This window comes from Harpia harpyja, chromosome 14, assembly GCF_026419915.1.
Source record: "Harpia harpyja isolate bHarHar1 chromosome 14, bHarHar1 primary haplotype, whole genome shotgun sequence".
NCBI lineage: Eukaryota > Metazoa > Chordata > Aves > Accipitriformes > Accipitridae > Harpia > Harpia harpyja.
Window position 1 is genome coordinate 7,887,800 of NC_068953.1, and position 12,373 is coordinate 7,900,172.

General features: G+C 44.3%; 2 protein-coding genes across 2 annotated transcripts in view; one reads left to right on the forward strand and one right to left on the reverse strand.

The window, feature by feature from the left end:
- Window positions 1–1,658: 1,658 nt before the first annotated feature.
- Window positions 1,659–10,513, forward strand: SLC16A5 (solute carrier family 16 member 5). The gene is made up of 4 exons (XM_052807223.1): window positions 1,659–2,097; window positions 6,175–6,318; window positions 7,334–8,200; window positions 9,845–10,513. Exons 1-4 carry the CDS (start codon window positions 1,878–1,880, stop codon window positions 10,084–10,086), a joined length of 1,473 nt encoding a protein of 490 aa, XP_052663183.1. The 5' UTR covers window positions 1,659–1,877; the 3' UTR covers window positions 10,087–10,513.
- The window catches only part of JPT1 (Jupiter microtubule associated homolog 1), a 31,002-nt gene continuing 25,622 nt past the window's right edge, over window positions 6,994–12,373 (reverse strand). The window contains exon 5 of the mRNA XM_052807222.1: window positions 6,994–9,945. Within this exon, the coding sequence (XP_052663182.1) occupies window positions 9,932–9,945 (14 nt within the window). The 3' untranslated portion in view covers window positions 6,994–9,931. The remainder of the gene's footprint in view (window positions 9,946–12,373) is intronic.

Sequence of the window (12,373 nt, forward strand, 5' to 3'; positions counted from 1 at the left end):
GAAAATCTGCCTGTGTTTTGCAGATGTCCCTGGTCTCATGTTCACTGCTCAACACCAGGAGCAGGTTGCCTGAGAACATCAAGCCCATAGGAGCACGAAAACACACACTAGCCCTCCATGTTTGCACCGTCCATCCTATCCGGTTACCCTGGGAAGGGTTAAACCAAGGTTTTGCGGCACTGCTGTTGTTCAGTATGGCACAGCCAGGTAAGCCAGTGCTGGAACAAACTTGTTCCTTTACCTTTATGCAAGCAGAGTGCAGCGAGGAGGCCATGCAGCACTTGGCAGCACATCTCCAGGGTCCTTGCAGCGACTGTGCAGGTTAGGCTGCCCAGGGGAAAAGGTGTCCTGCAGCCAGGGGCAGAAAGTGGATGAAAGCCTCAGCATCTGCAGCCCCACCAGAGAGTCTTCCCCAGTGAGCAGGCACACAGGGAAATGTGAGGGGACCCAGAAATCTTCTGCTAGACAAATCAAGAGTTGGACAGGCCAGCTGGGAACAGAGAGGAGCTATGCTTCTGCCTTTTTTTGCAGGTTTGCTGTTGCCGGGGAGAGGTTTTAGGCTGTCATCCAGCTAATTCACACCAGAGAGACAAGCACTTGAATTAGTTGCATTATCTGCGCCCAGCTAAAGTGGACAAAGGATTAAAGTGTGCTGAGCACCACCACCGTGATTTGCATCTCACAGCCCCTTCCCACGGGCCCCCTGCTCCCGGCCTTTTTTTTTTTTGGCTGTGAGCCAGCCAGCTTAAGAGCCCTGTTTGCAGAAGTGATGCCTAGGTTAATATTGCAAAAGACTTCATCAAAGCTTTTAGTTGCTACTGGAGCAGAAGTATCTAACCGTGGGCCACGAGCTGACCGGGCCGCGCACACAGTGGATGAGCCGCCCGCGCCGCGCACGCAGCCACGCGCTTGCTACCCTTCGTTTGACCAATTCTGGTCTCAGCCTGAGGTATGAAACTCACTTTCTGCCACCATGGCATATTTGAAGTAATGAGCAAAATCAAACTATTATTCATTTTTAGAGCTGCACACAAAACTCAAATATAGCTATTGTTTTAGGGAAAAACTACTGTTTGAGTGCTAAATAAATATTGCACTGTGCAGTGACCTTATGGGCACTTTTTTTGAGCTCATCCTGCTGCCAAAGATTTTTTTTTTTTTATACATGTTTATTCATGTGGAGAGGATGGGGAATGCTGTTACTATATGTTTTGTGCTGCCAGTCTTGAAGTCAAAACTGGGATCTCTCAGAAGAAGCTCTAAACAGAGGTAAAGCAAAAACCTAGCTGCAATCACTGGATCCTAATTAATTAACGGCTTTAAAAAAGTTCTTTCAGCACTAGCACTTTGTAGGTAGGTGCAGTTTTCCTGAAAGTTTCACACTGAGCTCTGCTGCAACACGCAAGCTTTATATGTTTCTATTTTTCTTGGCATTTGCAGAGTTTTTCCTTCTCTTCTCAGCACGAGGACTGAGTGACCTTAGCAATTGCCAGCAAGGGGACTCCATATGATGAAAGCAGGTGAAAGGGAAAATAAGGGCGGGAACTAGGTAAGGCCAATTCATACCTCAGAGGAGGTGTGGTCCTGCTCTGTACCTGGCTGTGGTCACAGTCTTGTGAAATATAAAAGGGGAAGGCAGTTGTTTCTCAAGCAATCTGTTGGCAGGATCCTGTAGCGAGAAGGAACAGAGGTGCTAGAAGAAATGCAGAGCAAGAAGTCTAGAGTGTCAGCTGCAAAAGGTGTGGGACGCAGTGGTGCCTCTGAGCCTTGGGAATACCATCAGCTCTTCTCTGTAGGTCTGTTCACTGGGCTGAAGGTTGCATGGTAGCTGCACTCCCTTCCCCAGCAGCCTGGCTTAGGAGGAGAAAGAAGCCATCATGTCCCAAGGAGGAGCAGCAGCACGCATAGCTGCCAAGCCCCAGGACCGGGGATGGGCATGGATGGTTCTGCTCGCCGCAGTGCTGCTGCAGGGGCTGACGCTGGGCTTCCCCTCCTGCATCGGTATCTTCTTCACGGACCTCCAGCGTGAGTTCCAGGCCAGCAATAGCGAGACATCGTGGTTCCCGTCCATCATGGTGGCCGTGCTGCACGGAGGTGGTAAGTAACAGCTGCAGGGAATGCCCTCCACCACCTTCTGCGGTCATGTTGCTGATGAGGGGCTGTAATGAGGGCACTTTTCATATTTCATTAAGACGGATGGTGGAAGGGACTGAGAGGTCTGAGCAGACTGGCTGGTTGGCAGTGCACAGCATCTCCCAGCCACTTTGACCCATGCCCGCACAGTCCAAAGCTAAGTGTCCACAGACACCAAGTTCCCTTTTGCCACTCTAAGAGACAACCAAGACCCTTGCTCAAAGGAGGTGAATCCCTTTCTCAGCCCAGCTTCTCCAGACCAGTGAGAACTTAATTATTTCCCATAGCAGCTCTTTGAATAAGCTGGCAGGTAGTGCTGGAGCTTGGGTGCTTTCTTGATTCATCTTCTGTCCATGAGGGTGCATCTCCTTCTATGTGCCACATGACAACTGTGTTCTTCATGGCTGAAAAGATGCCAAAAGCCAAGCTCCTCCAGGCTGCTAGCTGAGGCAGAGTGTTAAAAGCAACTCCTTGGGCAGTGGCATGGAGTGCACACCTAAGCAGGCATCAGGGTGGACATGAGCATAGCTGGATTAAGGCACATTGTGGGGCAGGCAGCACTCTCCAGGTGAAGGGGGATGGAAGGAGGGTTGTGCTTTGTGGATAGTGGAGTGAATCACTGGTTTTCTCCCCAAAGAAAATGTGGGAGCTGCACAGGACAGGGCCCCCAGATCCTCCACCCAGATGGATATTTCTGCATAGAAGAGAAAAATCCTCAGCAGCTCGAGGACTTCCCAATGAGCGGTCTGTGTTGCTGCTGACCTCTCCATGTGCAACTCCCGTGCTTATTTGATAAACAGACTACCCAAACCCCACCTAGGCAACAGAAGCAAAATATCCAGTGACCCCCACATATCTGAGCTGCTCCCTCAGTTCATACCTGTCCCTTTCCAATACTAGTGAAAGGTGACACTATAGTATTAAGGGGAAAAAAAAGCAGAGCCCTGAGACATGCTAATGTGAAGGTTGTGGCAGGTTCAGTCTCTCCTGTGCAGGACTTGGCTGACAGCCACCTGACATGGGAGAGAGAGTTTGCACCTTAGCAGAAGCAGTTGGGTCCAGAATTGCGAGGTGCAGATGGAAAGAGACCTCAGGGGAAGCAACGAGGGCAGGAATTATCACTGAAGGTCAGCAGTAAGAGAGCAGTGTCCTTGGGGCTTTGAATTTGGAAGCTGCTGGGCATTCTCTGTGCTGCCTACCATCCTCTGTGGTCCTGCTGCGGTTAGTGGGAAGAAGCTGAATGGGACCTGGTGGCTCTGGGAAATGGTCTCAGAAGCAGCTCAGCCCCAACATGTCCAGGAAGGACAAGTCTGGCAGTATCCGCAAGAAAATATCAAGTGTCCTACCTTCTTTGATGAAGTACTGTTTTGTAGGAGGCCAGAACCACAGTAAAAGGTAATATAAAGACAGCCAATAAATAGATCCAAAAGTTATAAATTAGACAACGAAAGAATAGCCTCATGTTAATTATATTCACTAACAGAATTTGTCAGGGCATAGCCAGTGAACTACAAGAGAGTTGTTACTTTGCTTGCCAGTTATGTCTCATCTATTGCAGGCTGTTATGGCAGAGAAGTGCTTGTTCTTGCCCCCTAATAGCAAAAGGTGGGAGTAATGCAACCATAAATCAGGAAGAAAAAACAACAAAAAAAACAGAGATAAAAGACTGCCTCTCAGGCCAAGCATGTATGGCTTTTGCTGTAACTTCTGACCTCCTTTGCAGTGGGCCAGGCTCTGTTTGATTCAGGTTCCCCAGTTACATCCATCATCTTGGCACTTAAACCTTTTCCAGAATTGGATTCTGCTATGTCACCAGTGTCTCTTAAAGATGCTTCTCTTTTCTTCTCCTTCATCCTTTTTAATTCAGAGGAACTGAAGGGAAAAAAAAACCCTCTTGTTGCAAAAATTGGTAAACAGGGAGGGGAATGGACAGAGCAGCCCATTCTGAGAGTGGTCAGTACGGTGAGAAGGTCCCATGCAGGAGAGCTAACCTCAGCTCAGCAGAGCTATGGAAGGAAACAGGGAAAGGCACGGTGCAAACAATAGCTCATAACCTAGTAAGCCAAACATATCTCATTACCCATGTTATGTTCCTAGGTAAAAGTGATTAACGATTATTTTGTTATAAGAATCATTTGAGAGACCTCAGGATCCTATGGCCGTCTCCGAAAGGGGAGTTCAGGCCCTTACACGTTCCTGCTCCTAGATATTCATGCACACGTAACTCTCTGGACTCGCACTCATGCAAATGCAGCACTTTTGTTGGTATTATTTTTGCAAAGGAAAGCACAAAAGCCCCAGGCAAGTGAGAAATAATGTTTGAAACCTAGAAAGCAAGTTAACAGGAACAAATAATGAAAAACCCTTATAAGTTTTAAAGCCAATCTCATTATTTTGGAGTGTTCAATTTATGACTTCTTGCTACGTGGGTTGGTTAAACAGCAGTACCATCCTCAATGTCTTCAGCAGGAGGAAAAATAATCCAGTCACCAGTTTGCTGACACTTTTTCAAAGACCAGTTGAAGTCTGAGGTGAAAATCTCCCAAGCAGATCAAAATACAGACAGCTGCACTCCTAATTTTAATAATGTTCCACTATTTGCTTGACTATGTGGATTTTATTTCAAACCAGACATTGATTTAGGTCACAAATATGCCACAGATTATTTTCCCTACTCTGATTGACTCCTAATTCTGAAGCTTACAGTCATTTTGCATTTGCTTATATAACCTTAAGTGTTCAGAAGAGGGAAAAAAATAATAAAACCTGGAAAACCTCGAGGATCCTCAAACAAACAGGAAAAGAAACTCTACCTTCAGATCTTTTTCTGCCAGAGCATGCAGAGAGATGCATGTTTCCCACTGATGGTCTGCAGGTCTGAACTAATCTTTTCCTACCTCAAAATGAAGGATGCTAAATGACATTAACGAGCAGGTAATTTAACACAATCTCATGGAATTCACCAAAAATCTATGAAAATTAAAGAATTAATTGACCTTAAACACACACCTCCATGCCTATTTGTTCATTGCTTTTTCTGATTGAATAACATAACTCTTTCCTAGTAAAGCCTGCCAGCAACGTAGGTACACAATAAAACGTGGGTTTCTGCCCAAGAAGGGCAAAGCCAGGCTCTGGCCCATCAGAACCACCCGGGTCTCACTCCCACCTCTGCAGTCTTTGTGCTGGAGGTGTGGGAGTGGGAACCGGTATGTGCACTGTCTGCTCCTAGGCTTATGTCCTCTTGGAAGTGGACACGGTTAAACTTACCCACCCCTGCCCAGGTATGCCAGGACAGGCATGTGCAAAGAGCTGTGCTGACAATAACATCTTATTATTTTCCTGGGGAAGACGATGTGCAGGACAGCTGCAAGACTCCACAAGCTGCAGCTTGGATGCTACTGCCTGAAGGTTAGATTGATTCCCATGCAGACATGAATATACTTCTCCAGCCGTTTTCAAATAATCCTCCTCAATGACGTCTATTTTTCTCCCATTCTTGATCTATTTCAGAGTCAATCTGCCTTCTCTTGCAAGGAATTTCACCTAGGTAGTGGAACACCAAGGGCAATTTAGAAGATTTTGTGGCAGAATATTTGAAAAACACAGTGAAAAGAGAGTGGAAATATGCAAACAGAAATATCACCCTGCTTAACACCTCTTACTCAGAGACATAGAAATACAAGTCCTCTGCTTTTTCAAATCATTCCTGGAATTTATATCGTGTGAGAACAGAATTACACTTGAAGGTCCTCCTTGCATTGCAAGAGTTTTAACTAAAATCCATCATAGGGAAGCTTAGAAATCCTAATGACCAAAAACCAAGCAGATCACAGGAGCCTTCCCTTCAGCTAACAAGTTGACCACATGCTTGGGAGGATCAGGGGATGTATTTTCTGTTCCTGGCTCCCCTACTACATTATGCTGCTGGGAAAATTCTCAGGGTGTCTAGACTAAATCATCTGATAATTGCAGCAGTCCAGCAGGTACAAAATATTTCTTTCCTCCCAAACTGCTTCCCTTTTTCCGCTTTGCTTCCAGGGCCCCTCTGCAGCATCTTGGTAAAGCGATTTGGCTGCAGGTTTGCTGTGATGCTGGGAGGCCTGCTCAGTGGAGTGGGCATGGTGTCCAGCTCCTTCTGCAAGTCCATCAGCCAGCTTTACTTAACAGCTGGCCTCATCACTGGTAAGTACCAAAGAACAGCAGGAAAACCCAGCTGCTGTGCTTGACTTGAAAAACGGGAAATGGTGAGAGTCCCAACTAAGAGCTCACGTTTTTCCATTCATCTGTGAAACAGGATAAATTAAAAGCCTCACAGCACAGCAGGAATTGTATAGCAGCTAGATTTGCCCTTCACACCCCTTTAATACACACTTCATCCAGCCAAGCTCACTGGAAAGTGCTTCTATCTGGAAAAAGCTACAGGTCTCCAGAGGGCAAAATGGAGAGCAAAGATGTCTGTTCTTTCTACTAGCTTCTCAACCTTTTGTCTTTGAAGAAGGGAGTTTTTTTCAATCTTGGAAAGTAATGTGTTGGGACAACGTCCTTCCCAAGTTCTCTGGGCTTGTATTTCACCACCCCCAATCTGGGGAAATGTATCTTTTTCTAACAAAAGAACATGTTGGTTTTCAACAGAAGTAACAGATGGGAACTTTTCCTTTCCAAGTATTTCTCCTATGTGACTGTTGTTCAACTCTGACTCTTTTCTAACACAGAGAAATTAATTCCTTCAGCCAGGTCACTTTGGGACCAATCCTGTTGGATCTTGCAACCTAAGCTGTGCCCACTGCATAGAGAAAAAAACCAAGTAACTCTCTGAGCCCCGATGAAAGTGTCAGGAAAGCAGCACTGCTTGTTGCATGTGGTATAAAAACCAAATTTTTAATGAACAATTCCATAACAATTTTAGGAATGGCAGCGTGCCCCAGACAAATGTCAGCTTAGATCAGTATATTTAGTATACCCAAGAACACAAGTAGTTTAACCAAGAACACAAGTAATTTACAACATCCTTCTTCACCTCCTGTGTGGGGTTTCTGAGTATTAATCACTGGGGGTTGTGCAGCCTGGCAGGTGGGGAAATGCTTCAGTGGCAGATGAAGTCATCTGTGGATATACCCTGGATTTGGGCTCTTTTCACCCTTTAAGACAACACAGAGGGATCACGCGCCGTCATTTTCTCTTTTACTCTTACCTTTAGGTCTGGGATCGTGTTTCAGCTTCCAGGCAGGAGTGACTGCGCTGGGCTACTACTTTGTACGGTGGCGAACACTGGCCAATGCCATGGCATCCACTGGCGTCTCTCTCGGTTTCACGCTGTGGCCGCTGCTTTCTCAATACTTGCTGGATGAGATGGGCTGGAGAAACACTTTTCTTATCTTTGGAGGAATACTATTGAACTGTTGTGTTTCTGGAGCCATCATGAGACCAGTTCAGCTTGCATCAGGGTCACTACTACAGTCACCCAAGCCTGGAGAGGGGCCAGAGAGAAGAGCAGAAGAGGCACAGCTCTCCAATGGAGCATCTTCTCCCCACCCCGAGCTCCAGCAGCAAACCAGAAGGACTGCATGCTTCCAGATGCTGCAGAAGTATCTGGCTTTTGACATCTTCTGTCAAAACAAAGGTTACCAGATTTACACTATTGGAGTGACCTGGATGATGATGGGGTTTGCATTACCGCATGTCTACCTTGTGCCTTATGCCATCCAGAATGGGGTGGAGGAACGCAGGGCAGCCCTTCTCATCTCTGTTATCGGGTTCATCAACATCTTCATACGCCCTTTGACAGGGCTGCTCTCAGGACACAGAGTCTTCACAGGGAGACGCATCTACCTGTTCAGCCTGGCTGTGCTTCTCTGCGGGCTGAGCAATTTCATTTGTGTCATTTCAGCTGAGTTCAGCGTGCTCATCGTCTACTGCATCATCCTCAGTATAGCCATGAGTGGCATCGGGGCACTCACCTTCCAGGTGCTGATGGATGTGGTGGAGATGGACAGGTTCTCAAGTGCTCTAGGGCTCTTCACCATCCTGGAGAGTATCACTCTCCTCATCGGACCCCCTCTCACAGGTGAGAGAAGTTATTAGAGCAGGCTGGGGAAAAACTGGTTGTTTAGACACTGGTGACAAGTGTTTGGAAGAATAAAGAAAAATAAGGGCATTTCCAAACCCATACAGGCAAGTGAGTTATGCAAAGGGAGCAATATAAAAGGGAGAGTTGGAAAGGCATGATCAGCCCCTTCTCACAGCTGAAGGAAGGTCATTTCTGCAGCTGCCCAAATGTCACTGCAGCAACACCAGACAGTGAAAAAAGGCAGCTTTGATAGGTATAGGAGTGATGAGAGCTTTTTTCCAGTGAGAGGGAAGTCATAGAGAGGAATTACTGTGGTAGGATCTTGCAGTCTATGAACTCTTTCACTGCTTTGCCAGTTTGCATTGTTTTATCTATGAAGTGTCAAGGAATTGCAAACATCCCATTAAACAAATTAACTGTGATCAGAATTATTACCAGTCTTACATTATTCAAGAGCCTTATAGTAAAAGCTTCTGTTCACTCTTCTTTCCAAGTTCCAGAGTGTATTGATTTTTCTCTGGAGACAAGAAAGGAGCTAGTTATGACCTGAAATCCAATAAATTATTCACAGATTTCACGGTTCACTCCAAATGCCACTAAGTGACCTGTCCAAGACGCACCTGCTCCTGCAGTACAGCAGCAAATTCAAAAGACTAACAAGAAATGTGAACCTGAGCATGAATCCTCAATTCAGGCTTTAGTTCTCTTCTCCAGGCAATGAATTGTGTACTATTCAGCAGGAAAATCATGTCTGTTCTAAGAACGGGATGATAACATGTACCATATTTCATGGTATTCCCTGGCATTAGTGTCAGTCACTTCGAGAAAAGTGCAAAAAAAGGTCTTTTCTTGGACATCTGTAATAGGAGTGGCAGATGGGCAAAACGAAGTACAGTAAAAGCAGCACTATTTTTATCTGAAGTCCTAAAATCTGCTAAAGAAAAGTGCACTATGAAAAGAAACATTACCAATCTTTACTGAAGAATACAAGCAAACAAACATTATTCCAGTATTTCCATATAAATAAGCAGCCTACAGAAGGCATTGTATATTTGACCTGAGTATCGCCTTTCCATCTCTAACATTAGTATTAAATTACTTATTTGATATATCACGCTTCTAGATGTTTTATATTGAGGGCACTTAATGTTAGTCATAATGCTTGTTGTGCTGTGAATTTTCTTCTCCCTGATTACACACTATTAGCAACAAGTTTCAGTTTAGAGACCCTAACATGTCAATTTTTGAGAGATTTCCCTATCTATTTGTTCTGTTTTCTGACCTAGGATGTAATAAGGTCACTCATTCCAAAATCCAGTGAGTGGCAGGGGCACAGGGGTCCTCTGCTGGGTAAACGAAATGAATCAGCTGGTTGGGGAAAAGCTACAATTCCCTTTCTGTCCCGATTTTTCTGTGTATTGAGAAATACTTTATACAGAAGCAGAAACATCACCCGAGTGGTGACTACAAAAAAACGAACAACCCCTAGAATCTAGAGAAGAGAACTTAACTCATCTGTGAATGCTTATCTTTTGTATATAGCAGTTTGCTGAATGATCTAGGTTTAACATTTATGTAAATGTCACCTAGTTGCCTTTAGTATGCATCTTCTCTTTGACTAAGCCGTGGCTTCTATTTCAGGTCTCCTGGTAGATGTAACTAGTGATTTCCACTATGTCTTCTACAACTCCAGTTTCTTCCTGATATCAGCTGCATTATTCATGGGGCTCAGCTTCTGCGCTCTGGAAAAAAAAAACAAATTGAAAGAGGCTTCAAAAGTACCTTTGGATAATCCCTCCAGATATCAATACAATGAAATGCCAACTGAACCACAGTCTGAAAGTCAATCCCCTCCAGCAGTTGTGTACATCACAAGTATATGAAAAGAAAGAAAAGAAGAAGAAAAAAAAAAAAGATGAACACAAACAATTATGTGGCCTGTACAAACCTAAGCAAGGCCCAGCACTGATGGCAGATGAGAAAACAAGCATCTGCTTTCCACAACTGTCGTCATCCTTCTGCCCTACACTTCCACTCTGTGGGGCTGTGTTAGACTCCAAGTGAGAGATCTAGACCACAGGCTGAGCCCAGAACCCAGCGGCAGCCAAAGGGCCGAAGGACAAAGAGAACTGTGCTTTCCTAAAGCAAACCATGGGATAACAGCCATGGTAACCAGCGCTGAGAGACAAAAGCTGTGTCAGTTCAATTGGTTTAAGTCAGTGCCTTTAAGAAGTCACTGGAATTTCACATGCACATTTCAGTTGGTAGCACTGAACAATATGTATTAATGGCTATGCACAGTTCTTTCACAAAGAAGTATTATTGCCTCATCTGAACATGTAATTTTGGTGCAGACTAATATGACGTTTCCTGGTTGCTTCCCATGTTGGGGGTGGCAAGACAAACACTTTCCATAGGAAGTGTGGTATTATTTTCCACATCTCTAAATATTATACGGAAGCTTCTGCATGGGTTGCAGAACTCAGCCAAGTCTCTAGTGAGATCAAATATTTTCTCCTACGAGGTGTATACATGAGTTCTTCATGCCAAGGACATTTTCAAAGCCTCAAAGGTTCAACTCCAGAGCATCAAGAAGAAAAAAACCCAAACCTTTGAGTGCCTGCTTTGTATAACTAGTGATATCTCAAGTGCTTCTTGATATATCATAAAACAGGATTCATGGCTTGTGTAAATACACTTCTTTACAGCATTAACTGGGACCCATTGGGGGGGGGCAGCAAAGGTGTTACTAGACCTAAGAATAAGTGTATGCATCCTTATATAGGGCCAAATTCAAAGCCACTGTAGTTCCCCTTTGTGTAAATGAATTTAGCTCTTTAGTCTTAGACTCTCAGACTTAATTACACCAGCATTCTCATTATAGAGAAGTTTTCACAAGCATAACTTACATTTCTTATAAGCACAAGCATAACTTACAAAGAAATCTGTGGGGAAAAGTATACAGAGAAAAGTCAGTGTCACTGACTTTCATATCCATACAGCCTTGAACAGCCTTGACTGTAAGTGGCTTTTCTTGATACACTCCTGGGACTTAACTTGTAAATACTAAGATGATAGCTGCATCAGCCTCTAGCCTCCCTCAGCATCAGCTCGAGTTGCTAACTGTTTATATTCTGTATCATTCCTGATCTGACAGAAGCAGATAATAGCTTACAAAGCACAGCAAACGAAGATTACTCAACACATTAGAGCCATCAGAAAGACAGAAGCATAAAATGGAAGTGAAATGGAAGAAGAAACAGCTTTCAACTCAACTGCAGTGCTTATCTTGAGAACGGCCATATCAGATTCCTAGCAACAAAACCACAGTTTTCATTAGAGCTGTGGGCTCCTCAGACAAAACAAACAAGCCAAAAAAACCCCACTGGATGGAAAACTGACTCCAAGGTCTTCAGACTATAATGGCTTCACAGCTGGCTTTTACAGGGGAAGAGGTATATCAGCCCTTCAGAAGGGTTCCTGCTCCCACAGCTCAGTATCTTCTTCAGTACTGCTCTAGGGTTACTGAACCAGTAGGCTTTGCATTTCCTTATCAATCGTATACTTAAATAAGAGGACTAGTGGGAGACATATCTAATGTCTCATAACACATGTTTATTAACTTGTGTAATGCTTACATTGTCCATAACTATGAAGTAAACAGGGACTGGTGCTTCTCAGCTTACCAAAACAATTACTGCTGTACATTCCTAGGAAAAAGATAGGGCTTTCTCCCTCTCAGAAAAAAAAAAAAAAAAAAACAATGAAAAGGGATTAAGTCACAAACCTCTTCCAGCTATTGCAAATAAAACAACTAAGCAGCTGAACAGGTTGCCATTTTTTCTGTGTGTAATTCTTAAATTTTAAATTCTGTTCACCTTTCTACATTCCCTTTCTGTTTTTTTCCAGAAATATGGGGTCATATTGTCCCAAATCCTCCCACTGCTACAAATGTCCTGGGCAAAACAGGCAAGATATGGTGTAAGCTACAACCCATCAAAATTTATCACAGGAAAACAAAGCTTAGTTGAAGGAGCAATAGAATGCATCTCCTGTGTGGAGCCAACTGCTCTATCTGCAATGCTTTAGCCCTAGCTGGCTCATAAGCAAGGAAATGTATAGTCTAATGAATGCTTGCAAGACACAAGGGAGATAAAAACCCCCAGGTAC